The sequence below is a fragment of the Sander vitreus genome, chromosome 17, assembly GCF_031162955.1.
Source record: "Sander vitreus isolate 19-12246 chromosome 17, sanVit1, whole genome shotgun sequence".
NCBI classification, from domain to species: domain Eukaryota; kingdom Metazoa; phylum Chordata; class Actinopteri; order Perciformes; family Percidae; genus Sander; species Sander vitreus.
In genome coordinates this window covers 21,318,438-21,332,371 of record NC_135871.1, presented here as the reverse complement: position 1 = coordinate 21,332,371, position 13,934 = coordinate 21,318,438, and the positions used below count along the sequence as shown (strand labels likewise).

General features: G+C 40.3%; 1 protein-coding gene across 2 annotated transcripts in view; it reads left to right on the top strand.

The window, feature by feature from the left end:
* grid1a (glutamate receptor, ionotropic, delta 1a) overlaps window positions 1-13,585 on the top strand; it is a 253,081-nt gene extending 239,496 nt beyond the window's left edge. The window contains exons 13-17 of one of the 2 annotated variants that reach the window (XM_078273280.1): window positions 3,602-3,797; window positions 6,976-7,142; window positions 8,767-9,007; window positions 11,992-12,130; window positions 13,145-13,560. In XM_078273280.1, coding sequence (XP_078129406.1) covers window positions 3,602-3,797; window positions 6,976-7,142; window positions 8,767-9,007; window positions 11,992-12,130; window positions 13,145-13,560 — 1,159 coding nt within the window. Of the gene's footprint in view, window positions 1-3,601; window positions 3,798-6,975; window positions 7,143-8,766; window positions 9,008-11,991; window positions 12,131-13,144 lie in introns of both variants that reach the window. The other variant, XM_078273281.1, reaches the window with a different exon arrangement.
* The last annotated feature ends 349 nt before the right edge of the window (window positions 13,586-13,934 follow it).

The following is a 13,934-nucleotide window of genomic DNA, read 5'->3' as shown; positions in this document are numbered from 1 at the left end:
CTTGTGTAGTAACATTAAAGTAAGCTGTTGGACAAAAGTAAAGCAGAATATTTTACTCGGTGCAGTAAAGCTTGCAGTTTAATATGACAGAATAAACTGGAGACCATGCAATATGTAATCAGTTGTTTCTTTCTCACTCACTCCCCCCTCCCAATAACCACTGCTACACCATACAGGCTTCTAATTAAATGGTTGAATTAGTCCAACATCATTATCTTGAGATAAGCTATTCGATTCTCTCACGTTTTAGGGAATTGTTGAGAAGACAGTCTTCATTATATAAACATTCTGATGCTACTCTAATATGTTGATTTTGTAGCAAATGCACAGAGCAGCATGTCAAACATATCCACCTAATACCAGTCAAGGAAGTAGGTAATCTTCTGGAAAAATACCATTCAAATTACATTGGAAGCAAACTCGTCAAATAAAAACAGCATTGACATTTAGCAAATAAGATGCTGTATAAAATTGGCAATCATCTCAAGATGTAAAATACAGCTGCAGCAAGGAGCCTCATTTCGTATTGCCCACATAGCATCTGCATAATAAGCATTTGAATAAGGAGAGACTAGTTTTCAGATATTAAGTATTGTTCGTGAAAAGTAGATTAGAGTTGGGTGCACACTCAATTAGAGGCTAATGCACAATCGGGGACAAAACCCATAATCAGTCAGCAACTTAACCTCCCAACCTGGTCATCATTACTCTGAAGCTAGTTTTAGCCCTAGCCCTTGTCCCTCGAAACAGAGTGGTAAGGGCTAGGGGTGAAAACATACAACTATGAAATGAGACACCACTTGGTTACGGTTACGTCATCATACATCGTCACTAGCTGGCTGCTACATCACCAGAGGTGACAAGTATTGATCACAAACTTCCAAGATGCCGTCTGCAAGTGTGTGTATGTCGATTGCGTGGGTTTTGACAACAGTGTCATATGCATGTATATATTTTATAGTTCTTTTATGTTCACTTTGGTGGTGGTGGTGCAGATGCACCACCAAAGTAAAGTATGGTGGACGAAACATGATGATTTGGGCCTGCTAAAATCCACCTTTTGGAGTGGCCAAGTCAGAGCCCAGACCTCAACCCAATAGAGATGCTATGGATTGACTTGAAAAGGGCCATACACATGAGATGTCCAAAGAATATGAAAAGCAGGTCTGCCAGGAAGAATGGGCTAAGATTCCTCCTCAACGATGTGCAGGTCTGATCCACAAGCTACAGGAAGCGCCTGGTTGAGGTTATTGCTGCCAAGGGGGGGGGGGTCAACCAGTTATTAATTCTTAAGGGTTCACTTACTTTTTCCACTGCCATTTTGAATGTTGAATGAGTATGTTCAATAAAGACATGGTCAGATTTCATGGTCAGGTTTGTTTGTTATTATTTTAGACACATTATGTTTGTCAATACCCTTGACTTAGATGAAGATCAGATCACATTTTATGACAAATTTATTCAGAAAACAATGAAATTCCAAAAGGTTCATGTACTTTTTCTTGACACTGTATATTGTAAGTAGTAACAGCTTTGTTGGCAGCAAACGTGTACAACAGTTTGTGCAGGTGGAAAGATAATGGTACAAGACAGTAACTCTATTTATCTTAAAGAAAATGTATGTTAAATTAAAAGCACAGTGGCACTGTGATGCAAATATTAAAAAAGGTATCACTAGTATCAAAATTAAAACACTAGATTGGAACCTGATGGGCTCGCAAGTTCAAGAAAAATAGCTGATAAAGTTTGAATAGGTTTTATGAAAACCTATTCAAACCTATTGTAAAAAGTTGTTTATATTGAGCCTATATTTTACTAATGACTGGTTAATAAACGCACAAAATGTTGATTAATCATTTAAAACTCAATCTCTACTATTATTATTGTTATTATTAGGGCCCGAGCGCCGACAGCGGCGAAGGCCCTATTGAAACTGAAGAAATTATTATTACGGCAAATTAATTGCCTTTTTGAGGGGCTTAACATATTCAAAAACTCACCAAAATTGGCGGTCGCATCAATCCTGGTGAAAATTTACATATTTTAAGGGATTCGGGAATAGGCGCACAAAAATGGCTCGCTAGCGCCCCCTACAAAGTTAAAAAAATTGAGCCCCTGCAGTACGTTTAACGTAGACTAACAAAACTTGGTACACATATGTAGCATGTCAAGACGTACAAAAAAGCTCATTGGAGCCATACCCAACAGGAAGTCCGCCATTTTGAATTGAAAGTTCGAAATTAGTGTGATTTTGGCCATTTCCACGTGTCGTACTTTAACGAACTCCTCCTAGAGATTTCATCCGATCAACTTCAAATTCGGTCTGTGCCATCTTAAGACGTTAAAGATGAAAAGTTATTAAAAGAAAAACTTTTCGTCATAGGGCATGGCCGTGGCAGGGCAGCCATTTTGTGCGTTTTGCCACCGAAACAGGAAGTGGGTGTAACTTGAGTGTACATTGTCCAACTGGCTCGAAACTTTTCAGGATTCATAAGACTAACTCTAAGGACATTTACTGGGCAAAATTGACTCAAAATCATAGTGCCCCCTAGTGGCAACAGGAAGTAGGCCCAAAACTCTACGTGCTATACTTTAACGAACTCCTCCTAGAGATTTCATCCGATGGCCATTTTGTATGTTTAGCGATGAACAAAGAAGTTGTTGTAACTTGAGTATACGTTGTCGTATTTGCCTGAAATTTCTCGCGATTGACAAGGGTCCAGGCCTGAGGACATCTACAGGCCAAAATTGACTTTTGGTCATAGCACTCCCCCGCTGGCAACAGGAAATGCGCCTTATATGACAAACATCATCCGATTTACATGAAACTTATGTGTGGTCTACATGTGATACTGAGCTGCCCCCTATACTTTAACCACTCCCACTTACTCAAGCCACTCCCCCTTTCATAACATTTGAACCGTTTAAGGTACAGTCTTGTGTGAGGTGTCATTGAATTCAGCAGAGAGTTCCTTCTTCATTGGTGATGGTTTGTCACGCCCCCTATGCTTAAGCCACGCCCCCTTTCATAACATATTAACCATTTAAGGTAGACCCTTACGTGAGGTATCAATGAACTCAGCAGAGACTTCCTTTTTTATTGGTAAAGGTTTGCCCCGACCCCTATACTTTGGCCACAAACTTTGGCTAATGAACTGTATGATGTAGAGTCTTGTGTGAGGTATCATTGAACTCAGCAGAGAGTTACCTTTTCATTGGTGATGATTTGCAGTGTCTGAGTGCCGCACAAATGCTAGGTCGCAAGGAGCGGCTAGTAACCCCGACGCGCGCAGAGGCGCGAGGGCCCATCCATCGCTGCTTGCAGCTTTAATTATTATTATTATTATTATTATTATTATAATACTATTATGTATCCAAGTATGGTTGGTTAGCCCTTTAATACCCTCTATACCCTAGATTAATTCACACTGTTTTTTGATAAATAACTCCAGTTATTACGTTCTCTACATGACGCAAACTGAAATGTTCTCTCATAAAGGCCTGTTTCTGTTTGAATTTTGTTTATTATTTCCTGGTTTACCAATCACAATCTTCTATCAAATCTAGTAAACCAACACAATATTTGTGACCCTGACTGTAGGTCGTTCCAGGACCTGTCCAAGCAGGTGGACCTGGTTTACGGGACAGTGAGGGACTCGGCGGTGTACGACTATTTCCAGGCTAAAGGGACCAATCCTCTGGAGCAGGACAGCACATTCGCTGAGCTCTGGAAGACCATCAACAAGAACAACGCCTTTGAGAACTCTGTCTCCAGCCCATCAGAGGGAATCAAGAAGGTGCGTAATTGTTTTGGAGTTCATGTAAATGTTGTCAATTCACTTTTAACTTATGTTGCTGTTGTTGGATTTCTGCTGGCATCTTTGTATACTTTATATTGTATATGAAAAGTGAGATTTAATCAAATCAGTTGTTTCTGAAGTGTTTTTTTTTATTGTTTTCGTTCGAACCTTATAAAAGAAAAATATATATTGCTATACTTTGACATGAAACAGGCAGGCAATGAAGAGGTTGCTTTGTTCTCCAGAAACTGTAAAAGCTTTTAAATATTTATCTAAAAATATAATATGATTATATCTCTATATATTTCTAAGAGAGAAATTAACACTGTGAAACATAACGAAATGTAGCGTTTTACTGTCACACCACCAGGTAGGAACAAAAAATGTGAGTAATAATCACCATCCCTGATTCACAGGGGCATGTGAGTAAAGTGATATTTAGGGTTTTAAATTATTCTCAAAAACTCTGTGTGCTACTCAATTAATATGTATGCATTCTCTTATTTCTATCTTCCTTTAACACATAAACAAACAACCTTACAAACACCAGATTGAAGAATTATCCATAATTTAACAAACTACAGAGTCTTCACATATAAACTGCTTTATTATCTGAGCAGCTAATTGCATTCAGTGTAGTCAGGCCAGGTTGCATCACAGACACATTAAAGGAAACCAACTCTTCTTAGTTTTAAATCCCACTCCAAACATATTTGATGAGATGAAGCCATTTAATTCACGGTTGCTGAATTACTACAGTGCTTCTTAAAGCCCACAAACTACTGCATGTGCCTCACTCTGATAGTAATGTGATTTCTCCAGTACGTGTTTTTTTTATTTTTATTAAAGCTGAGTGAACTTGAGAGCCCTGTGTAGTCCTAATGAGGTTTGAGGTGAAAAGGCTGCTGAGCTGCATTTTTTAAGAGCACAGTCTTACTCTAGAAGACGTAGGATGTAGGGACACCACAGGGAAGAAGGCCAGAGAAGTGCACGAAAAAGAAAAAAGTCAGAAGGATTTCAGACAGATTTTCTATCTGTGGTTGTTCCACATATTCTCCACAGTGTGTGCTTGAGGCTACAGCACATGATTGTGTCTCTGAAAATACGCTACACACAGAGGAATGCAACGCTGGAAAAACAAATACAGATGCAATTATTTTCATCATCTTTGTAAAGAAGTCTAATGCTGTGCTATTCAATGATTACACTAATGAGTGGGCAAAATGTTTAGGTTAATTTCTTTGCAAATATTTAGCTCTACTGTTTGCTCTACTCATTGTTTTTTCCCAGTGAAAAGTCTTCCTGTGCACAACTCTCCCACCAACACAGGGACATTTGGAGTAAAGTGTCTTTACTCTCTAATTCAACATGTTTGTGCTTAAACCATGATGCTTGGGTGGGACATGACAATGGAAAAGTTCACAAATGTAGCCATGAGATTTAAAGTAAGAAGTATTGATTTTTATATCAAAATATTGAGAAAAATATTTCAACTTTAAGGTAGATGTCCTCAGGATCATGGGGTGTGTCTTGTTTCTTGTGTGTACTGCATCGTTTTTTCTTGTCCATACGGTACAATCTTTGTCTCTGATGAGGGAAATACAACTGGAAAAACTCCTGCTTGTGTCATTCTGCTTTAAAGGAACACGCCTTTGGGACTTTAGCTCAATCACTTAAGCTTATTCAGAAAGGCGAAGCACTTGTCAGTACCCGATCCGTACTGCCTGTAAGATCCGTTCTGCGCATGCACATAGTTACGTAGTAGAAAACTAACAATGTCCCTGTGTGATTTGTACCACGCATGCGTTGCCACACTTTACAGGTCACATTCCTGCTGAAACATGTCCGATTGTGTAGTGTTTGGTTCAGAAGCCTTAATCTGCGATTTTTGACGTTAGAAAGTGCTGCTTCGTTCCACTATAATCTAACGTTAGCATACTCATAGCTAACTATTGTAGCTGCATGCTAACGCGACATAGCAGAGCATATATAGCTAGCTATATATGTACGTATGTAGCAGGACTTTGTACCATAAAAAAATCACCAATAAAGGCTTCTAAACCAAATGCTAAACAAATACAAATACAGTAAAGTGACCGGAATTTGGGGTGAAATGTCCAGCATTGAGCTACATAATAGTTTGCTAGGAGTTTGCTGGTCTCTCACAGAGATCTCATTTATAGCCCTGTTTTTACCTAATATGAAGTACAAACACATGAAGTGAGAGGTATACACATGCTTAAACTTTATTTAAAGCATGATTAACCTGAAGCAGGACGGAGTCATGACTTAAAACACCAAAGCAAGGCTTTTAGCTCAGGCTAGCTAGCGTTAGCAAATTACCTTCAAAGTTGCAAAGAAATGATGAAACTAGAATTTGAAGCCTTTATTTAATTTGCTACATGGTGTTGTACTGGATGGCCGGACGACCCTCCGTATATCATTAACAGATACTTTAGGCAACTCCAGCAAACAACTTGTAAACTTCATCTCTGCCATCATAACGGTCTACTGTCACTGTCTAATGTTTTCTTCTGGTAACCAGAAATGTCCAAACATCCTTACGCCAATGTGTGCATAGAGCTGTGAAGTTTGCCAGTGTTCGCGCAAGTGTAGAACTGATCAGGCAGTGTCGTAAACACGTTGAGTTTCTGCGCATGCGCTGAATTGTGCGCATGCTTAGAACGGATCTTACAGGCGTTACGGATCGGGTACTGACAGCACTGCTACTCTCTGCTCCTCACCACGGGGCTCCTCAGGTGCTGCAAGCAAATCACTCCGCCCAAGTAGCAGAGTTTCGCCTTTCTGAGAATATAGTTCCCAGTTTGTATACGGTTAGAAGATGGCTGTGTCTCATGTGACGTTATTTGTACACGCTGTGACTATACAAATCACAACATGTAAATAGGAACATGTTGGCATTATTTGGTCACTTATTGGGAGCAGTAGGCTAGTTGGAGCCAGTTACCTCCAGGATCTGTGCTAACCAGGCTAGCGATGGGGGCGTCAGACAGAGTTACAACATGCACGGAGATGAGAAGGGTATGTATTGACTTATCTAAATCTGGGTGATATGGTGAATAAGCTAAAGTCCCAATAAGTCAGCGTGTTCCTTTAAACACATCAGCCGTGTATTTATCCTTTGTATGTATATTTCTATTGTTGAACTATCCAGGTGAAGCAAGAGTCGTATGCCTTTCTGTGGGACATGGCGGTGGTAGAGTACGCTGCTCTGACAGACGACGACTGCACACTGACTGTAGCAGGAAATGGCATGAGTACCAGAGGCTACGGCATGGCCCTGCAGCATGGCAGTCCTTACAGAGACCTCTTCTCTCAGAAGTATGTATATTGGTATATATTTTAAACGGTGTATTGATATATTTATTATTTGCGATGCATTCATTTTAGCTAAACCGTAATGGAACCAGTGAATTGTATCTTTGTAGCTCTGGACATCGGTTCTAAGAGTTACATACTAAATCATTGCTGAGATTTGGAAACAGGGAAACACCCATAAAAAAGATCCTACTGGGCTGAAATACAAGCGGTCAGACAAGTTGTAAATGAGCCAACAGTTTAGCCAGATTATCAAGCCACTATATTTGAGTAACCGTGATTGCACACAACTACGGTAAGTACAGTAGGTCAAAGTTGAACCAGAAAGTTGGTTTGACTAACCTGAAGGTTTGTTTACAATGTGTGTGATCGTCTGAATGCTTGTAATTTTTGCCTCGCTGGAGCTATTTTAGCGATGTTACCATGTCTCCAAATCTCAGCAATTCTTCGGTGAGTACAATGTTATCATAACAGACAAAACAAATCTAGCCAGAGCTATGGAAATAAAACCCAAGCTGTAATAAACCGTATCAATGTTGACTGATGTCTAGATACAGCCAGAACATTTCTTATCACATTTTCTCTGAGTTACAGTTACAGTTACACACTGAGAAGTACATATTTCATATTTTCAGTCCATTGTTTTTGGTTAATCAGTTTTTCCCCCCCAGACAAAAGACAGAAATATGCTGCTCCAAACATTTTCAGTGCAGTTTTACAAGATTGATAGTAGGGAATTTTAAATCAGGGCAGCAAACAAAAAATAAATCTAGGACAAACACCATCTGAAATTGGATGATTGATCACCCTGTAAACTACAAACAGTGCCTCGGTGAAAGATCTTAAATACATGACTGGCAGGAAAGGAATGGTGAATACTTAAAGGGGCTTCAAGAGTGTAAATGTGTATAAATGTCAAAAGCTTTAAGTCTGAGTGTTCCTTTTTGATTTGAATAAATGTGCAGGCTTGTGTACAAACACACATATGCCAGTCACTGTTGAAGAGGTTGAATAATGACTGTGCAGAAAGCTAACTGTTCCGATGGGACAGATTCAGTGCCTCGCCTCAGTTTGTACTCAGCTGTCATCATTCTCCTCCACAACATCCATCCATTCCTCTCCGTACGCAAACTAATGGGTTGACTAGAGTATTTGATCATCTTTGTTTCTACGCTTATACAATTTGATATGAAACCAATTAATCTTGAAGCTGCGACTGTTTTTCTTCGCCTCATTTAAATAGCACTGGTCTTTGTGCTCTTGTTAGCATTTGGAAATTGTTTTAACAATGAGTCAGTATCACATCTTACAATCGGCTGCTGTGCTAACTGCAGCTACCCACTATGGGGCTTTAGTGAGCTAACAGTTAATGCAGTACATTAACAGCTACACTGTATTATCATATAATTATAGTCATTCAGAGCAGTTATACTGATTTACTTATATTCTCTATGAAAATTATATTTAATTTTTTATTCTCTACTCCAATGTGTTTGTCATTTGAAAAGCCAGCAATTAACATTCCTGAATCCAAGCTATTAGGTGCAGAGTTTCATGTAATAACACCACAGGACATTGGACAAATCCTGCTTGTGTGAAATAACTACTTAGTGTTTCTTTTCCACAGGATATTGGAGCTTCAGGAAAAAGGGGACCTTGACATCCTGAAGCAGAAATGGTGGCCGAGGAAAGGCCGCTGTGACCTGCAGAGCCACGCAGATGCCCAGCCGGAGGGACGGGCGCTGCGTCTCCACAGCTTTGCTGGCGTATTCTGCATCCTGGCTGCAGGGCTGCTGCTGGCTCTGCTTGTGGCTGCACTGGAGACCTGGTGGAACAGCAACCACTGCCGGAGAGAGCAGCCCAAAGAGGTGACCACTGACATCTCGTCGGGCCAGGGCCCAGTCCCAAGCCTGCTAACCCAGAACCGGGCCATGGTGGCCACCACGGGTCCCCCTGCCCCACCAAGGCCCCGGTCGAGACCCAGACCCCCGGGCCCCCCGGTCCTGCCCAGAGATGCCACTGCCACACTCTACTTTATGGATCCAGCAGGCGCTGATGCCAGCCCCGATTTAGTAGAGCTGCAGTACACCCAGTTATAATAGGTGTGCCCCTGATGATAGTCCAGACATCATATGTGATCAATCTACTCATTCCTTCTCATGTTGGGAGAGAGGTTGGGGTGCTTTGTTAGGGACTTCTAAGGCTTCTCTCTCAAACCCACACGCTGTGATTCTCTCATACAGATACATCAAAATATGAATTGCCTGAACAGACAATCACAATGTCTGATGCTCATGTGTGAGAAAGCTGCAGCTGAAGTGATACAAGTTGTAGTTGTACAATAGCTCTCTTTAGCTAATCCATTCAAGTCTTAAAGCTTTAGAGCTCTGACTTCATCTCACTGCTCTTGACTGGGCAGCCCCTCTGCATGAGGCGTCATGCAGACAACTAAGGCTTGACATGGATCCCTAAACTAAAGTGTGAGCAAAAGCAGATAGTAAAGAATCTGAGCCTTGACCTGCCTGTTTGACTTGACAGTCCAACAATCCAATAAAAACCACTGGCTAAGGACAACCATGAAAGACACACAGTAAATCAAACTCCACCCATGCTGGTTTTTGGTGCATACGAGTTTGACTTACTGCTGTTGATTTCTATTTCAGTCTTTGTGTGCAGCTGCTCTAATAATAACCACATACTGCTGTCATGTGATATTCAAAACAGACAAACCACTTATCATTATTTATAGAACATAAAATGTGTTGTTTGAGTATAATCATGATTGTGTGCTCCATTGTTATTGATTTTTGACATGTATTGAAGCGATTTTACACTCAAAATGTATCTTTTGAGCATCAAACGCTCCCCCTCTGAAGGCTTGAAATGTGATTTGAAAAAGTTTGTAGTTTTCTACAAAGTGGGTGGGCAGTTTTCACAGCAGAATAAATCAAAACGTACATAGAAATTTGTCAACACTCTTAATACCCTGTTCATCTGTATTCTCAGTGATGCTAAAATATAATATACAATATACTTAATTGTCCCCATAGGGAAATTTCTCTTGGACTCAAATGCTGCACACATATAGCTGCCGCCATAGTAGTAATCATAAAAAACAGACAACATATAAACCAAAAAAGATACTGTAGCAAAGCACAACTTCAAATTACACAACCATTGATAGGAACACCATAAAGCTATTGCACAACCCCTGCATCCTCAAGCAACATTAACATTTTTAATTCAGATAGGCACAAATGAGTTTTTAATGGTTGAGTTTACATTTTGGTACCCTATATCTTCTGTCAGAGCTCATACTCTGCGTGGACAATATGACATGGGTCAGATAACACTCTTTGTGCTTGCCTGAGAACAGACGCTCATATGTATATTCACCAGAGGGAGTGGTAAAATATAGAAAATAGATTAGAGCAGAGACTGATTACAGAGGATTATTTGGCAACCGTTTTTAAAATCAGGTTGACATTTTATGGACCAATCAATTTAAAAAAAAAATATGATTAATCATGAATTAAAAACTGGTTGCAACCCTAAAATAGAATAATTTGTCATTTATGAAACAAAAATATCTGGTTCAAGCTTTTAAAATGTGAGAATTTGCTGCTTTTGCATCATTGTTTAATTGAATAGCTTTACATTTCTTGAATTCAAGCTGACCACAGCAGCTGTTCTTCACACTAGAAAATGTTTACAACTACCTTTCAAGCCTGCACGGATATATTTAATATTTCGAAGATTTGGGTGGAGTTTCACTTAAATTGCTTCAAGCATCATTGGCACCATGACAGCACAAACAAACAGTATGTGGACATTATGACAGAAATTTCAAACAAAACCTACTGCAAACATGTACACATCAGCCATTTAAAGGGATAGTTCAACATTTTGGGAAAATAGCCTTATTTGCTTTCTTGCAGGGAGTCAGATGAGGAGATTGATACCATTCTCATATCTGATTGGTAAATAACAAGCTACAGCCAGGAGATGGTTAGCCAAGGAAATGCTTCAATTGTCAATTGAGTACACAAGTTTACATGCACACCAATATTCCACTATTATTCCGAATTTGATACAGGTCATGTAAACAGCATATTCCGGTTGAATATTCCGAATAAGTCCTTTTTCCGAATATAGCATTTTCCGATTAAGACGCGTGAGATATTCCGGTATTATTCGGAATATGTGTCTCAATCTGGGTTTTTACCGCAGGCTTATGGTCAGCTCTGTCCGTTGCTATGGTTGCTGTACACAAACCAACCAGCCAACAGTTTGCAAGACTGCAGACCCGATAAGGAGAAACATAGCTACTTTTAAACATTTTCAAAGACTTGGATATCAACAGGTTTTTGGAAATGTGTACACATCGCTACACCAACCTTTTCAAGAAGCTGGCTGAAGAAATGAAAGAGGGAAGCTATGTTTGCACGGTCCAACAAGTCTGCCACCTTTAGTAAACTTTAAAAACAATCTTATTTTGCATGGCTACATGTAAACGGGAATATTAGTGGAATATTCACTTTTATAAGCCATGTAAACAGCTTAGTCGGAATATTGCTAAGGGCAAAAAACTGAATATTATGTGCATGTAAACATAGTCAGTCTCTGAAGAAAATGATCGGACTGGAACAAGGTTTGCCTGAAATCACTCCTCTCAATTGTGGTATAGATCTTCTCTTCCCATTCTCAGAAAGAAAGCGAATAAGAGTATTTCCCAAAAATGTCAAACTATTCCTTTTATAACCTAAGTAGTAATTAATTGCAATTATATGTCAATGTCCGGATTCACATGGGACCATTTTGGTTATGTATCGTTGTCTATGATCTTCAGCAGGTGGCTAAGGATTACGGTCTGGAAAGAGTTTCTGGTCCATTGACATATAATGACATAACAAGCGCTTCACCAGAAGGGAGGCGGCACATATGGACAGACAGAGAGAGAGACTGGGAGGAGGCCGAGGCTCTTGACACAGGTCAGGAGAGGCCTGACGTACTGGATGGCCATTGGCTGTGTCAGGGCAAAGGGGCGGGGCATGGGGCAGGGCAGGGGTAGATTGTAGTTGATTCATCTGTCATCTCACACCATGGTCTCTCCAGTTACTTAGCGTTTTGTTTGTCTTTAGTGTGGCTCAACTTAATGGGTGCATGATGATAGAATAAAATATTGCCGTGTAGGGCAGGGTGCAGCCAAACCGTGTCTGAAAAACAATTGTGCCTTTATTTGGCTTCTCCCTTCCCTCTCCCATATTTGTGTTACCTCATTAATGTACTGTATGTTTTAGAAAAAATAACATTTTAAACAAATTTTCAATATAATTTAGATTATTTGAACTAAGTGACATTAACTACTTTGTCTTCATTTTGATTTTATTGTCTCACAAAGTCTGATTAGTTGGATCTGTGCGTCCATTGGTGCCTGTCATGTTAACAGCAGATGCTCTTCATGCAAGAGTAGCCCACTGCAGATGTGTGGTCACCTAATTGTGGGAACATTTCAACACTTTTGCATGAAGAGACATCTTCATTTAAGTTCATTTCGGAAGTGGAGACATTACCTTTTACGAGACCATATTTAAGATTTAAGGTTTTAAGGTAATGTCTCTCTTGATGTTGGCTGCTTGAAAAATTGCAGCATATTAATTTATATATTTGGTTTCCTGAATCAAGCTGAAATTAGCCAGCTTGTTATTTCAGCTGAATAATAAAATAATAAGTAGACTACATTGCATGTAAACTGGTCATAATGGAGATGGTAAAAAAAAACCCATTGTAACCTATCTTTTTCTGTCTTTGTTCACTCTCTGTCCCCGTCCCATTCTTTCCTATAACCTCATAACTCCTTTCACTGCGCATTCATTTTCACTTTTATTTTTTATCACGCTCCTCTTTAATTACATTCATGCTCTCCCTTCCATTAAACCCCTTCTATTCTATCCTGGCCTCTTTTCTTCCACACACGCTCTGCCTTTCTTTCCATCTATCTTTAGGACAAAGAGGTGAACCTGGAACAGGTCCACCATCGTTTGAACAGCCTCCTGGACGAGGACTTGGCCCACAAGCAGCTGCCAGGCCAGTCTATCGAGATCTCTGCCCTGGACATTGGCAGCATGCAGCCCAGCCAGTCCCTGGAGGCCTTGTCCGCTCGGGACTACCCAGCCCATCGGGGGCCACCGCGGCTCTCTGTGACCACCTTCCTCCAGGAGGGTCATCATGGGGCAGGAAGGACACTGGGTGCAGCCACTGGCAGGACCTTGCCCCTGCCCCTCAGCAGTGCCACCATGCCCTCTATCCGCTGCAAACACAGGGCGCCAAATGGGGGGCTCTTCCGGCAGAGCCCAGTCAAGACACCCATGCCAATGTCTTACCAACCAGTGCCAGGAGGACCCATCCCAGAAGCCACTGAGCCCAGCCACGGGACATCCATCTGAGCACACCAAACATTCACAGACACTCAAGCTCAAACAGATAGTGGCGAGCTAAACAGAGTGCTAACAGTGTGAAGAGTTATAAATAAAACACTAAAAAAGGGTTTTTATTACCAGTGATGAAGAGTCAGTGGGTAAACACATGACAAGACATTAATGTACATATTTGTAAGTACAAAGAGAGAGAGAAGCAACATTAAAGAGTATTTTGAATATTCTCAACAGTTGAGTTTAAAAAACATAAAAGTATTAAAAAAAAAATGACTTGAATGGCTTTGTAAATTTTGTTCTAAATCAATAAAGGTGACAATTCTTTGTGGTTGTTTTCTAAGTGCCAAGTTCAAAGATGTTT